The sequence below is a fragment of the Saccopteryx bilineata genome, chromosome 9, assembly GCF_036850765.1.
Source record: "Saccopteryx bilineata isolate mSacBil1 chromosome 9, mSacBil1_pri_phased_curated, whole genome shotgun sequence".
Classification (NCBI taxonomy): Eukaryota; Metazoa; Chordata; class Mammalia; order Chiroptera; family Emballonuridae; genus Saccopteryx; species Saccopteryx bilineata.
Window position 1 is genome coordinate 39,266,871 of NC_089498.1, and position 12,551 is coordinate 39,279,421.

General features: G+C 54.4%; 1 protein-coding gene across 1 annotated transcript; it reads left to right on the forward strand.

Annotated features, from left to right (window-relative positions):
- Positions 1 to 1,930: 1,930 nt before the first annotated feature.
- Positions 1,931 to 9,459, forward strand: SNAI3 (snail family transcriptional repressor 3). Its single transcript, XM_066242725.1, has 3 exons — positions 1,931 to 2,059; positions 4,209 to 4,817; positions 6,859 to 9,459. The coding sequence occupies exons 1-3, from the start codon at positions 1,984 to 1,986 to the stop codon at positions 7,038 to 7,040; spliced, it is 867 nt and encodes a 288-aa protein (XP_066098822.1). The 5' UTR covers positions 1,931 to 1,983; the 3' UTR covers positions 7,041 to 9,459.
- Positions 9,460 to 12,551: the final 3,092 nt, after the last annotated feature.

Below are 12,551 nucleotides of genomic sequence, written 5' to 3' on the forward strand. Positions count from 1 at the left end.
GTTGATCTTTTACATCTACTCTGACAAGCATTGCTGAGTCCCCACTGTGGACATGCGAGTACGCACAATGAAGAAACCAGGGCTGGCTCCCACTTGGTCCCGGGGGTTGGGGGTGCCCACACTGATAGAGGCGGATGGGAGACGAGGCAGCCTGGCTCCCAGGGAAGCCTGCTGTGGTTTCTGCAGGAGAGGCACCCCTGGGTTCCTTGCGAGTCCTGCTCTGGGTGAGAGAGGCAGGGGCTGAGAAGTACATTTTCCACCACAAAACAGGGCATGAGGCTTCACCAGGCACAGCAGCTGTACTGAGGGCAGAAGGACCCAGAGCACAGCAGATGGGGACAGTTGCACCCCCTTCACTGGCTGCACAAGTAAGGACAGGCAGATGCTGAGGGTTTTCTCTGTTGGTACCACTTGGGTTCCACAGCCAAAAGTGAATCTGCGCCACCAAGAGAGGGCAGTCGTGAGATGTTAGTGGGGACTGAAAACTTCCTTTGGGTCATTTGATATAGAAGCCCCAGGAAAAGAATCAACTGCCCCTACCCAAAGGGGCTCTAAGGACCCTTGGATCCCTGCTGTATTTCCAAGATGAGATCAGCAGATCCTCCACAGGAGTGCTCAAGCTTCCCTAAATAACAGAGCATCTCTCCGGGGATTAAGGAGGTCATCTTGGCTGGTGGCCACACAATGGGTGGCTGAGTAAGAGGAAGGACGGTGTGGGCAAAGGGTTGGCCCAGGTATCTGTGAGTGTTATCTATGTCTGGGAGGGGGAAAGAGAAGGAAGACAGGGTATAAATAGAAACCTTTCGAGGCCCAGGAACAGGTGAATAAGCAGAAGGCAGTCACGTGCCCTCTGAAAGCCACATGCACGGCAGCATGGTGCCAGGCCATGGTCCACAGAACAGACTCGTGCCTTCTCCTGTCTGTGCATGACCTGCCCTTCCACGCTCCCCCATCAAACAACAGACAAGGTACACATGCCACAGGTAAGGTGGAAGTGTGGGCCTGGGTCCCCAATTCCACCACTTCCCAGCTTCTCAGAGCCTGTTTTCTCATCTGCAACACTGTGGGAATGTAAGATACAGCCTTGCCTCCCACTGTCTCTGCACCGGTTCTACAGATTCACCACCATAACTACTGTGCCACCCACAAGGCCACAGCTGTCAAAGCGCACCAATGCAGCACCTGATCCTCAAAAGGCTCTGCCAGCAAGGCAGGCCTGCTTCACAGCCATAGAAACACCCTGGGGCTCTCAGGGGACTGTCCATAGGCTGTTGCAAAGTGCACATGCTTTGCCCTCTCTGATTAAACTTCCTGTGACCACATGTTTGAACTTCTTAAAATTCCAGAATCCCAGACAGCCCTTTCTCTCATCCAATAAGCTTTCTGTATACCTGGGGTCAACTTCTAAAGCATTGTCTCCAAAGGCAAGGGGCCCACTGGGAAAGGGTCCCACTCCCCCAGGCCGTCTGACTCCGCTGGTCACCACTAAGGCTGATCAGCTGGGTAAGCTTTGGAGTTCAGGGCTTGTGTTCATCAATCCTACCGTTTTGGGTGTAAGCAGGGGGTGGGGCTGGTATAACGGGCTGGAGCGAGAGTTCTCCCAGGCTGGGCTCCACGCACGCTCCCACGCCGTGTGAACTGGAACCTGCTGGACTTCCACCCAGCCCTGACCTCCGCCCTTTAGTCGGCAGCGAGTGGGTGCGCCAGGCCCCAGGGGTCGACGTGACTCGCGGCGCGCGCCAGGGAAGTCCCGTGGGCAGGACACGCCGGCCACACGCTCCTGCCCCCACGCCGCGCACCTGTCCTGGGCGTGGCCCTGAAGCCCAGTCCCGCGGCCCCGCCTCGCCCCGCCCCGGCCGCGCCGAGCGCTGGTTGGCTGAGGCGACGGGCTATGCTAATGATTCTGACCCTGCTAGCACCTGCCGCGGCATTGCCCGCCGCTTTCTGTGGACTCGCAAGTGGGACCCACGCCCGCGAGGAACCATGCCGCGCTCTTTCCTGGTGAAAACGCACTCCAGCCACAGGGTCCCCAACTACGGAGAGCTGGAGACACAGAGAGGTATGCGCTGCCGGCCTCCCCAGCCGCTGTCCAGGGCTCCAGCTCCCGCGGGGCAGGAGGAGGAGGCCCCTAGGAGCCAGTGGGGGGGCGGTGCGGTCGGGGAGACACCTGTCCCAGGTGGGAGGAGAGGCGTTAGCTCACAGCCTGGCTGGAGCCGAGGCCCCGGGGCTGGAGGTAGGGAAGTGGTTCAAGTTCGGAGCGTGTAGGGATTCTCTCCCCACTTAAGTCTCTGGGCCCCCAATCGCTCTGGACTTTCATCCTATGGCCTGGAGCGCCCATCCCAGCTAGGGGACCCCGGAACCATCTTCCTAGGGCAGGAGGTTTAGGAGTCCCAGGAATGGTGGGAAGAGAGCCGGAGGTCCACCTGGGGCTGCTGTCCAAGGGCTCCCGAGGAACATCCTGGCTTAGATGGTGACCACAGGGGCCGGGAAGAGTGACCAAGGACTCAGTGGTGCCAAGGCCTAGCTTTTCCAGCGTTCCGAGGGCTTCTCCAGCGCCTCCTCACCCCTCTTAAAGGTCTCCTTCCTTCTGGCTTCCCCTCACCCCTGTGGAGGTTCCTCATGGCACGCTGGGCTAAGGGGCTGCAATTCTCCTCGGGGTCTCCGTGGGAGATGGGAGTCCAGGGCTCAGCACTGTCCCCTCATTTGCATTCCCTACTGCTGGGCACGGAGACACAGGGAGGTCCTGGGACAAAGACTTCTAGGATAGTCAGAGCTGGCCCCCTAGCTCAGCAGCTTTTTGGGGTAAAGACACTCTGGGAGACTGCTCCGTGAGTCAGAGTGGGAGAGGGGAAGACGGACACTGTGAAGGCCAGGGCACCTCAGTGCCTTATAGAGCTCTCAGAACCTAACGTGGGGAGGGAGTTTCTGACCAGTACCGAGGCAGAGCTACCACCAGGGGGCGCCTTCCAAGACCTAGAGCCTCAGGCTCCCTGTGTACGCCTCACTTCTGGGTCCTGAAATCAAGGTAGAGTCACCACCAGCAGTTTTATAAAATAAAATAGAACAGAAACTATCAGAGTGCAGTGCTCCAGATAAAGGAAACTTTTGTTTTATATATATATATATATATATATATGACAACACATTATATATATAATGACAACACATGGGTCATAGTTTTAAAAGTTTAAAAAACCACTGTGTAGAGGCCCTCCCTGGTCAGGTGGTTTAGTGGATAGAGCATCATCCAAGCAACCAAGGAGTGAACAACTAAGTGGAACAAGTTGATGCTTCTTTCTTTCTCTCTCTTTCTCTCTCCCTCTCTTCCTCCTTTCCTTTCTCTTTCTCTCCTTCTCTCTTAAATCCACGAGAGAAAAACACTGTATAAAGTCCAGTCATACAGTGTGCTCACTTCACTATTCGAATGCGCAAGTCTGAGCAACTCTGTAAGGCCCAGTGAGGGACTGTCTGAGAATAGTTTTGCAGTCCATTAGCTCTCTCTGCTACCCTCCTTCCCCTTCCCAATCCCAGGCCAGAGATTTATTTCAACATATAAAGAATAAGAAATGAGTTGAAGGCTGATTGGGGATTTGGGCTTTGGGGAGATGCAGAATTTAACTCTCATCTACTAAACTGTTTACTTTGGGGGACTGCCATTCAGGTTAAACATGGGGGATGCTGGCCCACAAATGTGGGAGCAACAGGCTAAGGACAGAGAACAGCTCCTCTGGACCAGGAGAACTGGCAAGCAGCTGTGTGTACCATGTCAGGACATCAAGGGGTAATTGGGAGGTGACTGGAAGCTAATTACCTATTCTACATGGGGTGGCCTGCTGCCAGTGCTCTGAATTAATGCTGCATGGGAGCCTGGGGGTGCACTGTGAGCTGGGGCTCTGAGAGAGGGTGCACCCTGCCTAGCAGTGAGAGAGCCTTCCTCAGCCTCATGAAGGCCATTTTGGGATTTTGTAAGGTGTTTCTCTTTTCTTGTTCTTAAAGAGGAACTGAGATTCCTCCTCTAGACCCCATGGTTTCCGGACCGTTATCACTTCCCCAGCTGACACCTCTATCTTTCAGGCCTTTCCCTCCAGGCCAGGCTGCTGATGGCCTAGAAGATGGGTTTGAAATTGGACCCGAGGTGCAAGTTTGAGAACGCAATACTCTGGGACTGAGCCTTCACCTTTCCGTTCTCTCTCCTTCTGCCTTTCTAGAAGTCAGCGGCTCCTGTTCTGCCTGTGGGGGGCTGGTGGTGCCCCTACTCCTCCCCGACAGGGCAGCCCCTCCCTTGCCTGGTGACCCTGCCCAGCCCTGGGAGCACAAGTCTGTCATCACCTGCATTTCCCTGCCCCTCCCAGAAGCTCGGGGGGACTCTGAGCCAGACCCCTTGGAAGTTAGCCTGATGGACCCTCGTGCAGGCCAGGCTCCCTGTGTACCCCTCAAACACAGCCTGAACCACCTCAACCTACCTCCACTGCTGGTACTGCCCACACGGTGGCCCCCAATTCTGGGCCCAGGCGGGGACCAGGCTCCAGACAGACTTCTGGGGGCTGAGCAGGCCACCTGCCCCCCAGGTGGCTTCCAGTGCATCCATTGCCACAAGCCCTACCATACGCTGGCTGGGTTGGCCAGGCACCGACAGCTGCACTGCCACCTGCAGGCTCAGCGCTGCTTTACCTGCAAGTATTGCGACAAGGAGTACTCCAGCCTGGGCGCCCTCAAAATGCACATCCGCACGCACACGCTGCCCTGCATTTGTGCCATCTGTGGCAAGGCCTTCTCCAGGCCCTGGCTGCTGCAGGGCCACATCCGGACCCACACAGGTAGGACAGTGTCAGGTCCGCAAGAGGGATCTGGGTGGGAGTGGGAGTGGGACCTGGATGTTAGAAGGAGGGGAGGGGTAATTTTAGAAACAAGAGGATGGACATTCACAGCTTCTGCTCTCCAGTATATTCGTGTCTTGGGACTGTTCCAAAAGTCCCACAATCTGGAAGCTCAAAACTTCAGAAATGTCCTTTCTTACTGTCTGGAGGCCAGAAACCCAAAGTCCAAATGTCCCAGGGTTCCTCCTTCCAAAGGCTCTAGGGCAGAATTTGTCCTGCCTCTTCCAGCTTCTGGGGGCTCCAGGCATTCCCTGGCTTGTGGTCACATCACTCCAACCTCTGCTTCCAACCTCACATGACCTCTCCACCCTGTGTGTCTATGTCAAATTTCTCTCTTGCTATAAGGACACCAGTCATATCGAATCAGGGCCACAAACTGCAGGATGACCTCATCTTAACCTGCTGGCACCTGCAAAGCCCCTATTTCCAAATAAGCTCACATCTACAGGTACTGGGGGTTAGAACATGATGTCTCTATTTTGGAGGACAGCATTTAACCCGTAACGCCCAGCAAAGCATGGGATGCACAGGGATTCAGCAGGGTCTGAGTCTTACATCCCATGGCCTTCCAGAATTCTGGAACAGGAGATGGGAGTGGGAAAGACTTGCCTGGGGTAAGAACCATAGGTGTCACAGCCTATCTGAAGGACAGAGATGACAGCTGAGTCTTCACTTAGAATCTGGGGGCCTGGAGCAAACCTGTCCATGTGTGAAAGAGAGGCCAGGAACCCACAAGCAACGAAGGAGAGAAGAGCAGTTCTGGAGAGGAGACAAAGACAGAAACAGAGATAGGAGAGGGACGTGGGCAGAGAGCTGAAGGAACCCTAAGAACCTTAGCCTCTCCATTCCGTAGATTACGATACACTACCCAGAAAGAGTGGAAGAGGCCTGCTCTGTGCAGGGGTAGCTAGTAGCTGAAGTGGACTTCAGCCCAGGTCTTTGCCTGGAGCCCAGGAATTTGTCAAGCAGAGTGGGCAATGGGAACAGGGAGACAGAGCTCCCAGAATGTCTTTGGTCCTGATCACAGACAAGGACCCCCCCCTCCAGTTACAACACATACTTTCTGTAACTGGAGCCTCCCTCCCTAATCCTAAGTCACGGCTCCATGACAAGAATGTTCTGAGTCACACCTGGGTGGAGGCTGGAAAGAAGCCGTTTTCCTTGACCCTTTGCTGAGGATGCCACACATCATCAGAGGCTCAGTGCTCGTGCTCTGGGAGCCGGGCGGGTGGGAGTCCTCACAGGAGTGGCCTAGCTGGGAGTGTGCCCAGGTGTCGGGCAGTGGGGACTGCAAGCTGGTACCTCTTAGGACTCTGTAGAAGCCACTGTACAGACAGAGAACAGGTGACTCTCTGTGACCCTTCCTTTTGCACTTGTCAGAATCATCCTGGGGCCAAGGTCCCAACAGAAGAACTTTGTCGAAGTCCCTGGTGATTGATTTGAGGTGGCTTGGAGGATACAAGGATTTTAGCCATTCCTAAACCCCTGCCTCCTGTACAGGAGGAGGGCTCACTCCTTCCACCCACCCTCTGCAGGACCCTGGCTGGTCTCCACCGCTGGCTTTCAGTGTGCGGGTGCAGCTGCCAGAAGGTGCCCGTGCTTCTCACATCCAGATCTGGGAGGCAGAGGGCTCCAGAAGAGATCTGGCAGAAACAGGAAGATCTAGCAGCTGCAGTAGATGTAGCAATGTATGCTGGACCTATGCTTTTAGGAAGGGTTAGGTACATCATTCCACCCTGTCTCCAAGCAGTCCTAACCTTAGGTGCTTATGTGGCCAATTGGCCTTTATGTTTACTCCTGGGACAGGGGCTAAGGCCCCTATCACATCGCTTATGTCCTGGGGATGAATTGGAATTGAGTGAACATTTGGAGGGGGAGGAGTGGGTTATTAATTTATAAACAAGAACACTTGAACCCTGGGACCACCTTCCAGGATACCCTATATAGTCACTCACCTGGCCCCCCTTTTCTTCTCCCCCAGGTGAGAAGCCCTATGCCTGTTCTCACTGCAGCAGGGCCTTCGCTGACCGCTCAAATCTCCGGGCCCACCTGCAGACACACTCTGACACCAAGAAATACCAGTGCAAGAGCTGTGCCAAGACCTTCTCCCGCATGTCCCTCTTGGCACGGCATGAGGAATCCGGCTGCTGCCCCGGTCCCTGAGAGGTGTGGGTTGGTGCAGGTAGGCAGGATAGCACCTCACCCCGGGAGACCATGGCTGGCGTCTCTCTCGTCAACCTTGTGCTGTCTGGTGTGCTCAGAGGAGCCAGGTGTCCTGGGAGGGCAGGAGTGCAGCCCCCACTCTCAGGCACACTCCCCTGTCCCCCGCAGCCCATCGGGCCAGCAAGGTGAGCGAGGCCCTCTGCAGAGCTCCCACTCGGCTCTGCCCGCGTAGAGGGGACTTCTCTCCCAGGGATGACTTTCAGCAGAACAAGAACTACCGTTCTGTTTTCCACTTGCTCTGGTTTCAGCTTGTTTCTCTAAGAGCTAAAGACTGTTGGGGGACTGTCACCAGCATGGACAATTCCTGCCATTAAGATGACAAATGGGGCTGCCTTTGGATCTCTCCGCAACTCCACACGAACCCTCTGCCTTGTGCTGAGCGCACTGCACAGCCCAGCCTGCTTGGGCAGAGCTACCTCAAGGCTCACCTCCCCGCTTTGGCTTGGGATCTGGGCCATGTTGCCTCATGTCACACGTGCGCGCGCACACCCTCCCCCTCTCACTGGGCTGCCCCTGAGATGAAACATTACCTGGAGGACCAGCTGCTAGGCCCCCATCCACACTCATGGGGCAATAAAGAGTCCATGCACTCCGCCCTGTTATGTCCTGTGAGTGTCTGCATTCTCCCAGCCCCCTGCATCTGTGGAGGAGGCCGAGCTCTGAGAAGTTCTCCAGGAACAGTAGGGTTCCTGGCCACAGAGGAGGAAGAGACGAGGGGTCAGGGCATTGAGCTGTGACGTTATGGGACAGGGAGTGAGGCTGCAGCAGGCAGGGTCCAGGTGAGCAGGAATGCCTTCTGGAAGAAAGAGATGGGTGATAGGAACAGTATCAAACAGCCTAGCAGAATAGCTGAGGGGCATGAACTCGGGCTGAAGATGAGTGAAGGCTTGCAGAAGAGGAAGTGTAAGGAAACCAAGGCCAGGAGAAAGGCCAGGGTGGGCCGCGAGCAGCACCGCACAGCTGGGTGTTTGTTTCTTCCCAGTCTGTTAGAAGAGAGAACCGGGGCTGTATCTGCACCCCTCTCCAGCGTCCCACCGGCGTGTCTTCATTGCGCCATCTCACCAAGGGGTCACATCTCCATGTCTGCTCACAGTACTGTCCCCCTTTCTCTGCACACTTTCTCTTGAGGCTGCAGGCATCTATGAATTGAACAAGTAGCCCAGGGCTCTGATCCCACCCTGGACACGCATGCTTTCCCAAACCAACTCAGATGCCAACACACAGACCCTTCCTGCCCCAGTGTCCTGCACCACTGCCCCAGCATCGTGGCATCATTTTCTTCTCATAGGCGGCCAAGACCCCCAGGGTGGTCACCTGTTGAGCTGGTCCTGCCTCTTGCCAGCATGTCTTAACCATCTTCAGCAGGACCCTGGAGGGAGGGTGGCGTCCGGAACCAAAGACAGAGGCCTGAGTCTAATGGAGCCTGACAGTCCTTACGGTTGGGAGGGGACACCTGCTCCTCTCTGCGGGAAGGATGGTCTGCTGTCAGCGGCTCCACTGCTGGTCCCAGCCAAGGGAGAGTTAGGCCCCTTGGTCCTGGCCCCGAAGTGGAGCCACACAGCAAGCTGCAGAGGTCCGCCTCTATCAGCCCTGAGCCGCCAGACCTGCCAAGCCTCCTCTGCGCGGGAGAACATTCAGGGGCGTTTACAAGGACCACACCGGGGGCCGAATATCTCACTCTGCAGCCACCTCTGCTGCAGTCCCAGCCTTGGTGGCCTCCACTGTAGAGTCTACCTGCAGCTCCTCAGAGGATGAAGAACATGGGTGGCTGGTTTAATGATGGCTGTTAGGCCTTGGATATCCCAGAGGAAACTTGACCTTGGTCTTGGGCTTCTTTAGACCAAACTGACTTTGATGAAGCAGACCACTCAAGAGAGCCCCTGCCTGGCCTCTACCAGACCGTCCCCGCCGGTGGAATGAAGATACTTCTGAGACTGGGACTGGGCCATTTGGCCACTACGGCAGTTTGCCTGGCTGCTGTAACAAATTCCCACACATCTGGCAGCTCAAACAGTGGAAATTCATTCTCCCGCAGTCCTGGAGGCCAGAAGTCCAAGACCAAGTTTTCGCAGGGCTGGTTCCTTCTGGCGCTGTGAGGAGAATCTGTTCAGGTCCCTCTCCCAGTCCTGTGGGTCTGCGGGAAATTGTTGATGTTCCTGGGCTTTTAGAAGCATCACCCCATCTCTGCCTTCATCTTCACATGGTGTTCTCTCAGTATGTGTCTGTCTGTGTCCAAATTTTCCCTTTTGGTAAGGAAACCTGACACAGTGGGTTATGACCCACCCTATAATGATCTCATCTTGGCTATATCTGCAGTGACCCTATTTCCAAGTAAGGCCACATTCTGACGTATTTGGGGGTTAAGACCTTACCATATAAATTGAGGGGACATGATTCAGCCCCACCCCCAACAGCTGATGAGAACACACAGTTTTGCCAGGAGATTCTGGGTGGATCCTGTGCTTGGACTTAAGGTGAGAAAAGTTGAATCCTAGTCTCCCAGTCCACCAAGAACTGAGGGAGGATAGCAGATTTTTTTTTTTTTTTCTATTTTTCTGAAGCTGGAAACGGGGAGAGACAGTCAGACAGACTCCCGCATGTGCCCGACCTGGATCCACCCGGCACGCCCACCAGGGGGCGAAGCTCTGCCCACCAGGGGGCGTCGCTCTTTTGCGACCAGAGCCACTCCAGCGCCTGAGGCAGCGGCCAAGGAGCCATCCCCAGCACCTGGGCCATCTTTGCTCCAATGGAGCCTCGCTGTGGGAGGGGAAGAGAGAGACAGAGGAAGGAGAGGGGGAGGGGTGGAAAGGCAGATGGGCGCCTCTCCTGTGTGCCCTGGCCAGAAATCAAACCCGGGACTTCTACACGCCAGGCCGACGCTCTACCACTGAGCCAACCAGCTAGGGCCTTTTTTTTTTTTTTTTAACAGAGACAGAGAGTCAGAGTGAGTGATAGACAGGGACAGACAGGAACGGAGAGATGAGAAGCATCAATCATTAGTTTTTCATTGCGCGTTGTAACACCTTAGTTGTTCATTGATTGCCTTCTCATATGTGCCTTGACCGTCGGGGATACAGCAAACCGAGTAACCCCTTGCTTGAGCCAGCGACCTTGGGTCCAAGCTGGTGAATTTTTGCTCAAACCAGATGAGCCCACGCTCAAGCTGGCAACCTCGGGGTCTCGAACCTGGGTCCTCCGCATCCAAGTCTGATGCTCTATCCACTGCACCACCGCCTGGTCAGGCCAATAACAGATTCTTACTAACAGAGTTCCTAGAAACACCTCCTTCAAAGGTCTGAGTCCCCCTGCTCAGTACCTGGCCCCTCTCTGGTGCCTGTGTCTGTCCCCCTCCTCCCCTCCACTGTCCTGTCATGGGGCCCTGCAGGGGTGAGAACAGGCCTGTGCCCTAACAGGATGATTCTGCTCCCAAACTGTCTCTCGAGGCACCTGGTCCCTCTGCTGAGCAGGGTCAAGCGGCTTGGGGAAGGGTGCCTCTCCGCCAGTCTGGCAAAGGTGAGAACCCCAGCCAGCCTCAGTGCCAGGCCAGGCCAGCACAGCACACGGGAGGCTTTTTTTTTTTTTTTTTTTAAATAGCATCCAGATGCCTGAAGGAAGCTATATTGTAAATTGTGTTCTATTTCTGGGCTCTAATATCTAAATGAGGCAATGCACCTGTTGGGTATGAAGGAAGGGAATTTCACAGGCCTAAAATAAAGTCGAATGTTTTCCCTTCTGTACCGGCCCATGGAAAATGCTCTTATATTTATATCTGGGCTGGCGGAGGGCAGGGGTAGTGAAGCGTCTGTTGGCAGAGAGGTGAGGAAAGGCCCGGGCACCTGCCAGGAAACTGACACAGAATGAATGGGGGGGGCACCCCACTCAAAGTCAGTTGGCCACAGTCAGACTGTGAGGCGACCATGTCTCCCCCTCCCCTGGGCCATGCTGCCTGCTGCATACTTGGGGTTCATGGCTTCCCGCCCTGCCCTACCTTTCCTCATTATTTAGTCTGATCATTAGAATTAATCCGGGGTGCCCATTTAACATTTGAGTTTCTGGGACCCTCTCTCTATACTTATAGAATGAGAATCAGAAAGGGGTCTAAGGCTTGTTCACATTTGTTCTTAGGTGATGTTGGCATGGCCAACTCTTTTCTTGGGGGACTGCTATTTGGCCCCCTTCCTACTCAAATCTTTACTCATCACATTCCCATTCTTCTTTGTAAAGAAAGCCTTCTGATCCCACCATTGTAGGCATGTGGTTGGAACCTCTCTCCAAGGTAGGAGCCCGGGGACCTACGGAGTTAGAAGCAGGTGTTTTGACCGCAGCCTGATTAAGTCTGGGCAAAAGCAGGAGCCTCACGAACAGAGGATTCTGGACAAGAGAACAGCCATGTAATGGGCTCTCCAAGTTTGGGGACAGCAGTTTCACAGCATGAAAAGTGTTCTCAGGATGGCGTGTGATCAGCGGACAGGGTGGCACCAGAGTGCAGGAAAAAATGACGGCACAGCAGGCCTCCACTCTCCTGACTCACAGACTCACAGATGTGAGTACTGGGCCTCTATGAGTTCAAGCCCTGGAAACAGCTGTGAGAGGGACAGCCGGTCTCTCAGTGTCTGGGTCCCTCACCCTACTCCCTGTTGAAAGAAACCTCTCTCTTGAAACTATGGATTCACTAAATTTATGCCTTCCCTCCAGACCCCAAAGGGCTCTATAAATATCATTTTGACCCCCAATATTTTGGGGGTTTGCTGGAAGTTTGAAAATAGCCCACTTGTTACTATCTATATTCAGAGAACCTACCCTTGGCCTCCACTTAGTAGCTAAGTATAGCTCCCTGGCAAAGTTTAGTGGAACAAAAGTTTCCAGGCCTTCATCACCTTGTGATGGCGGAACATTCCAGGGAGAGCACCTCGGCTGCCAAGACTTAGGAGCCCAGAGAGAGGCTAGAACTGATGCGGAGCACGGGTAGCACCCGCCTGTTCCTGCTCGACCTGTGAGCTGCGGACTCAAAGGGTCTATGGCAAACAAATTGGAAGGAGGGCTCTCTGGTTCCAGTGCTATGGGGCATCGGAGTTGAGCCAATTCCATTACGAAGCTTGGGTTCTGGGTCTGCAAAAAAGGAATCGTGTTGCCCTCTATTTCAGAATCCGGGAAGCACTAAGTAAATATAATAGTAAAAACAGGCACTTAGGATACTGAAAATAAAATGTAATTGCTAACTTTAGACAAATCCTCAACCTTAAATCCTCTTAGAATCTGTTCATTTCCTTCCTTCCTTCCTTCCTTCCTTCCTTCCTTCCTTCCTTCCTTCCTTCCTTCCTTCCTTCCTTCCATTGATTTTACAGAAAGAGGAGAGAAAGGGTCAGGGTTTTGAACCTGGGATCTCAACATCCTATGTCTACACTCTATCCACTGCGCCACCAGCAGTCAAGCTGTCCAATTTTTGATCAC

Coding starts and splice junctions, on each gene's coding strand:
- SNAI3 (XM_066242725.1), top strand. CDS start 1,984: ATGCCGCGCTCTTTCCTGGTGAAAACGCACTCCAGCCACAGGGTCCCC. Junction 2,060..4,208: donor AGAGCTGGAGACACAGAGAG/GTATGCGCTGCC, acceptor CTGCCTTTCTAG/AAGTCAGCGGCTCCTGTTCT. Junction 4,818..6,858: donor CCACATCCGGACCCACACAG/GTAGGACAGTGT, acceptor CTTCTCCCCCAG/GTGAGAAGCCCTATGCCTGT.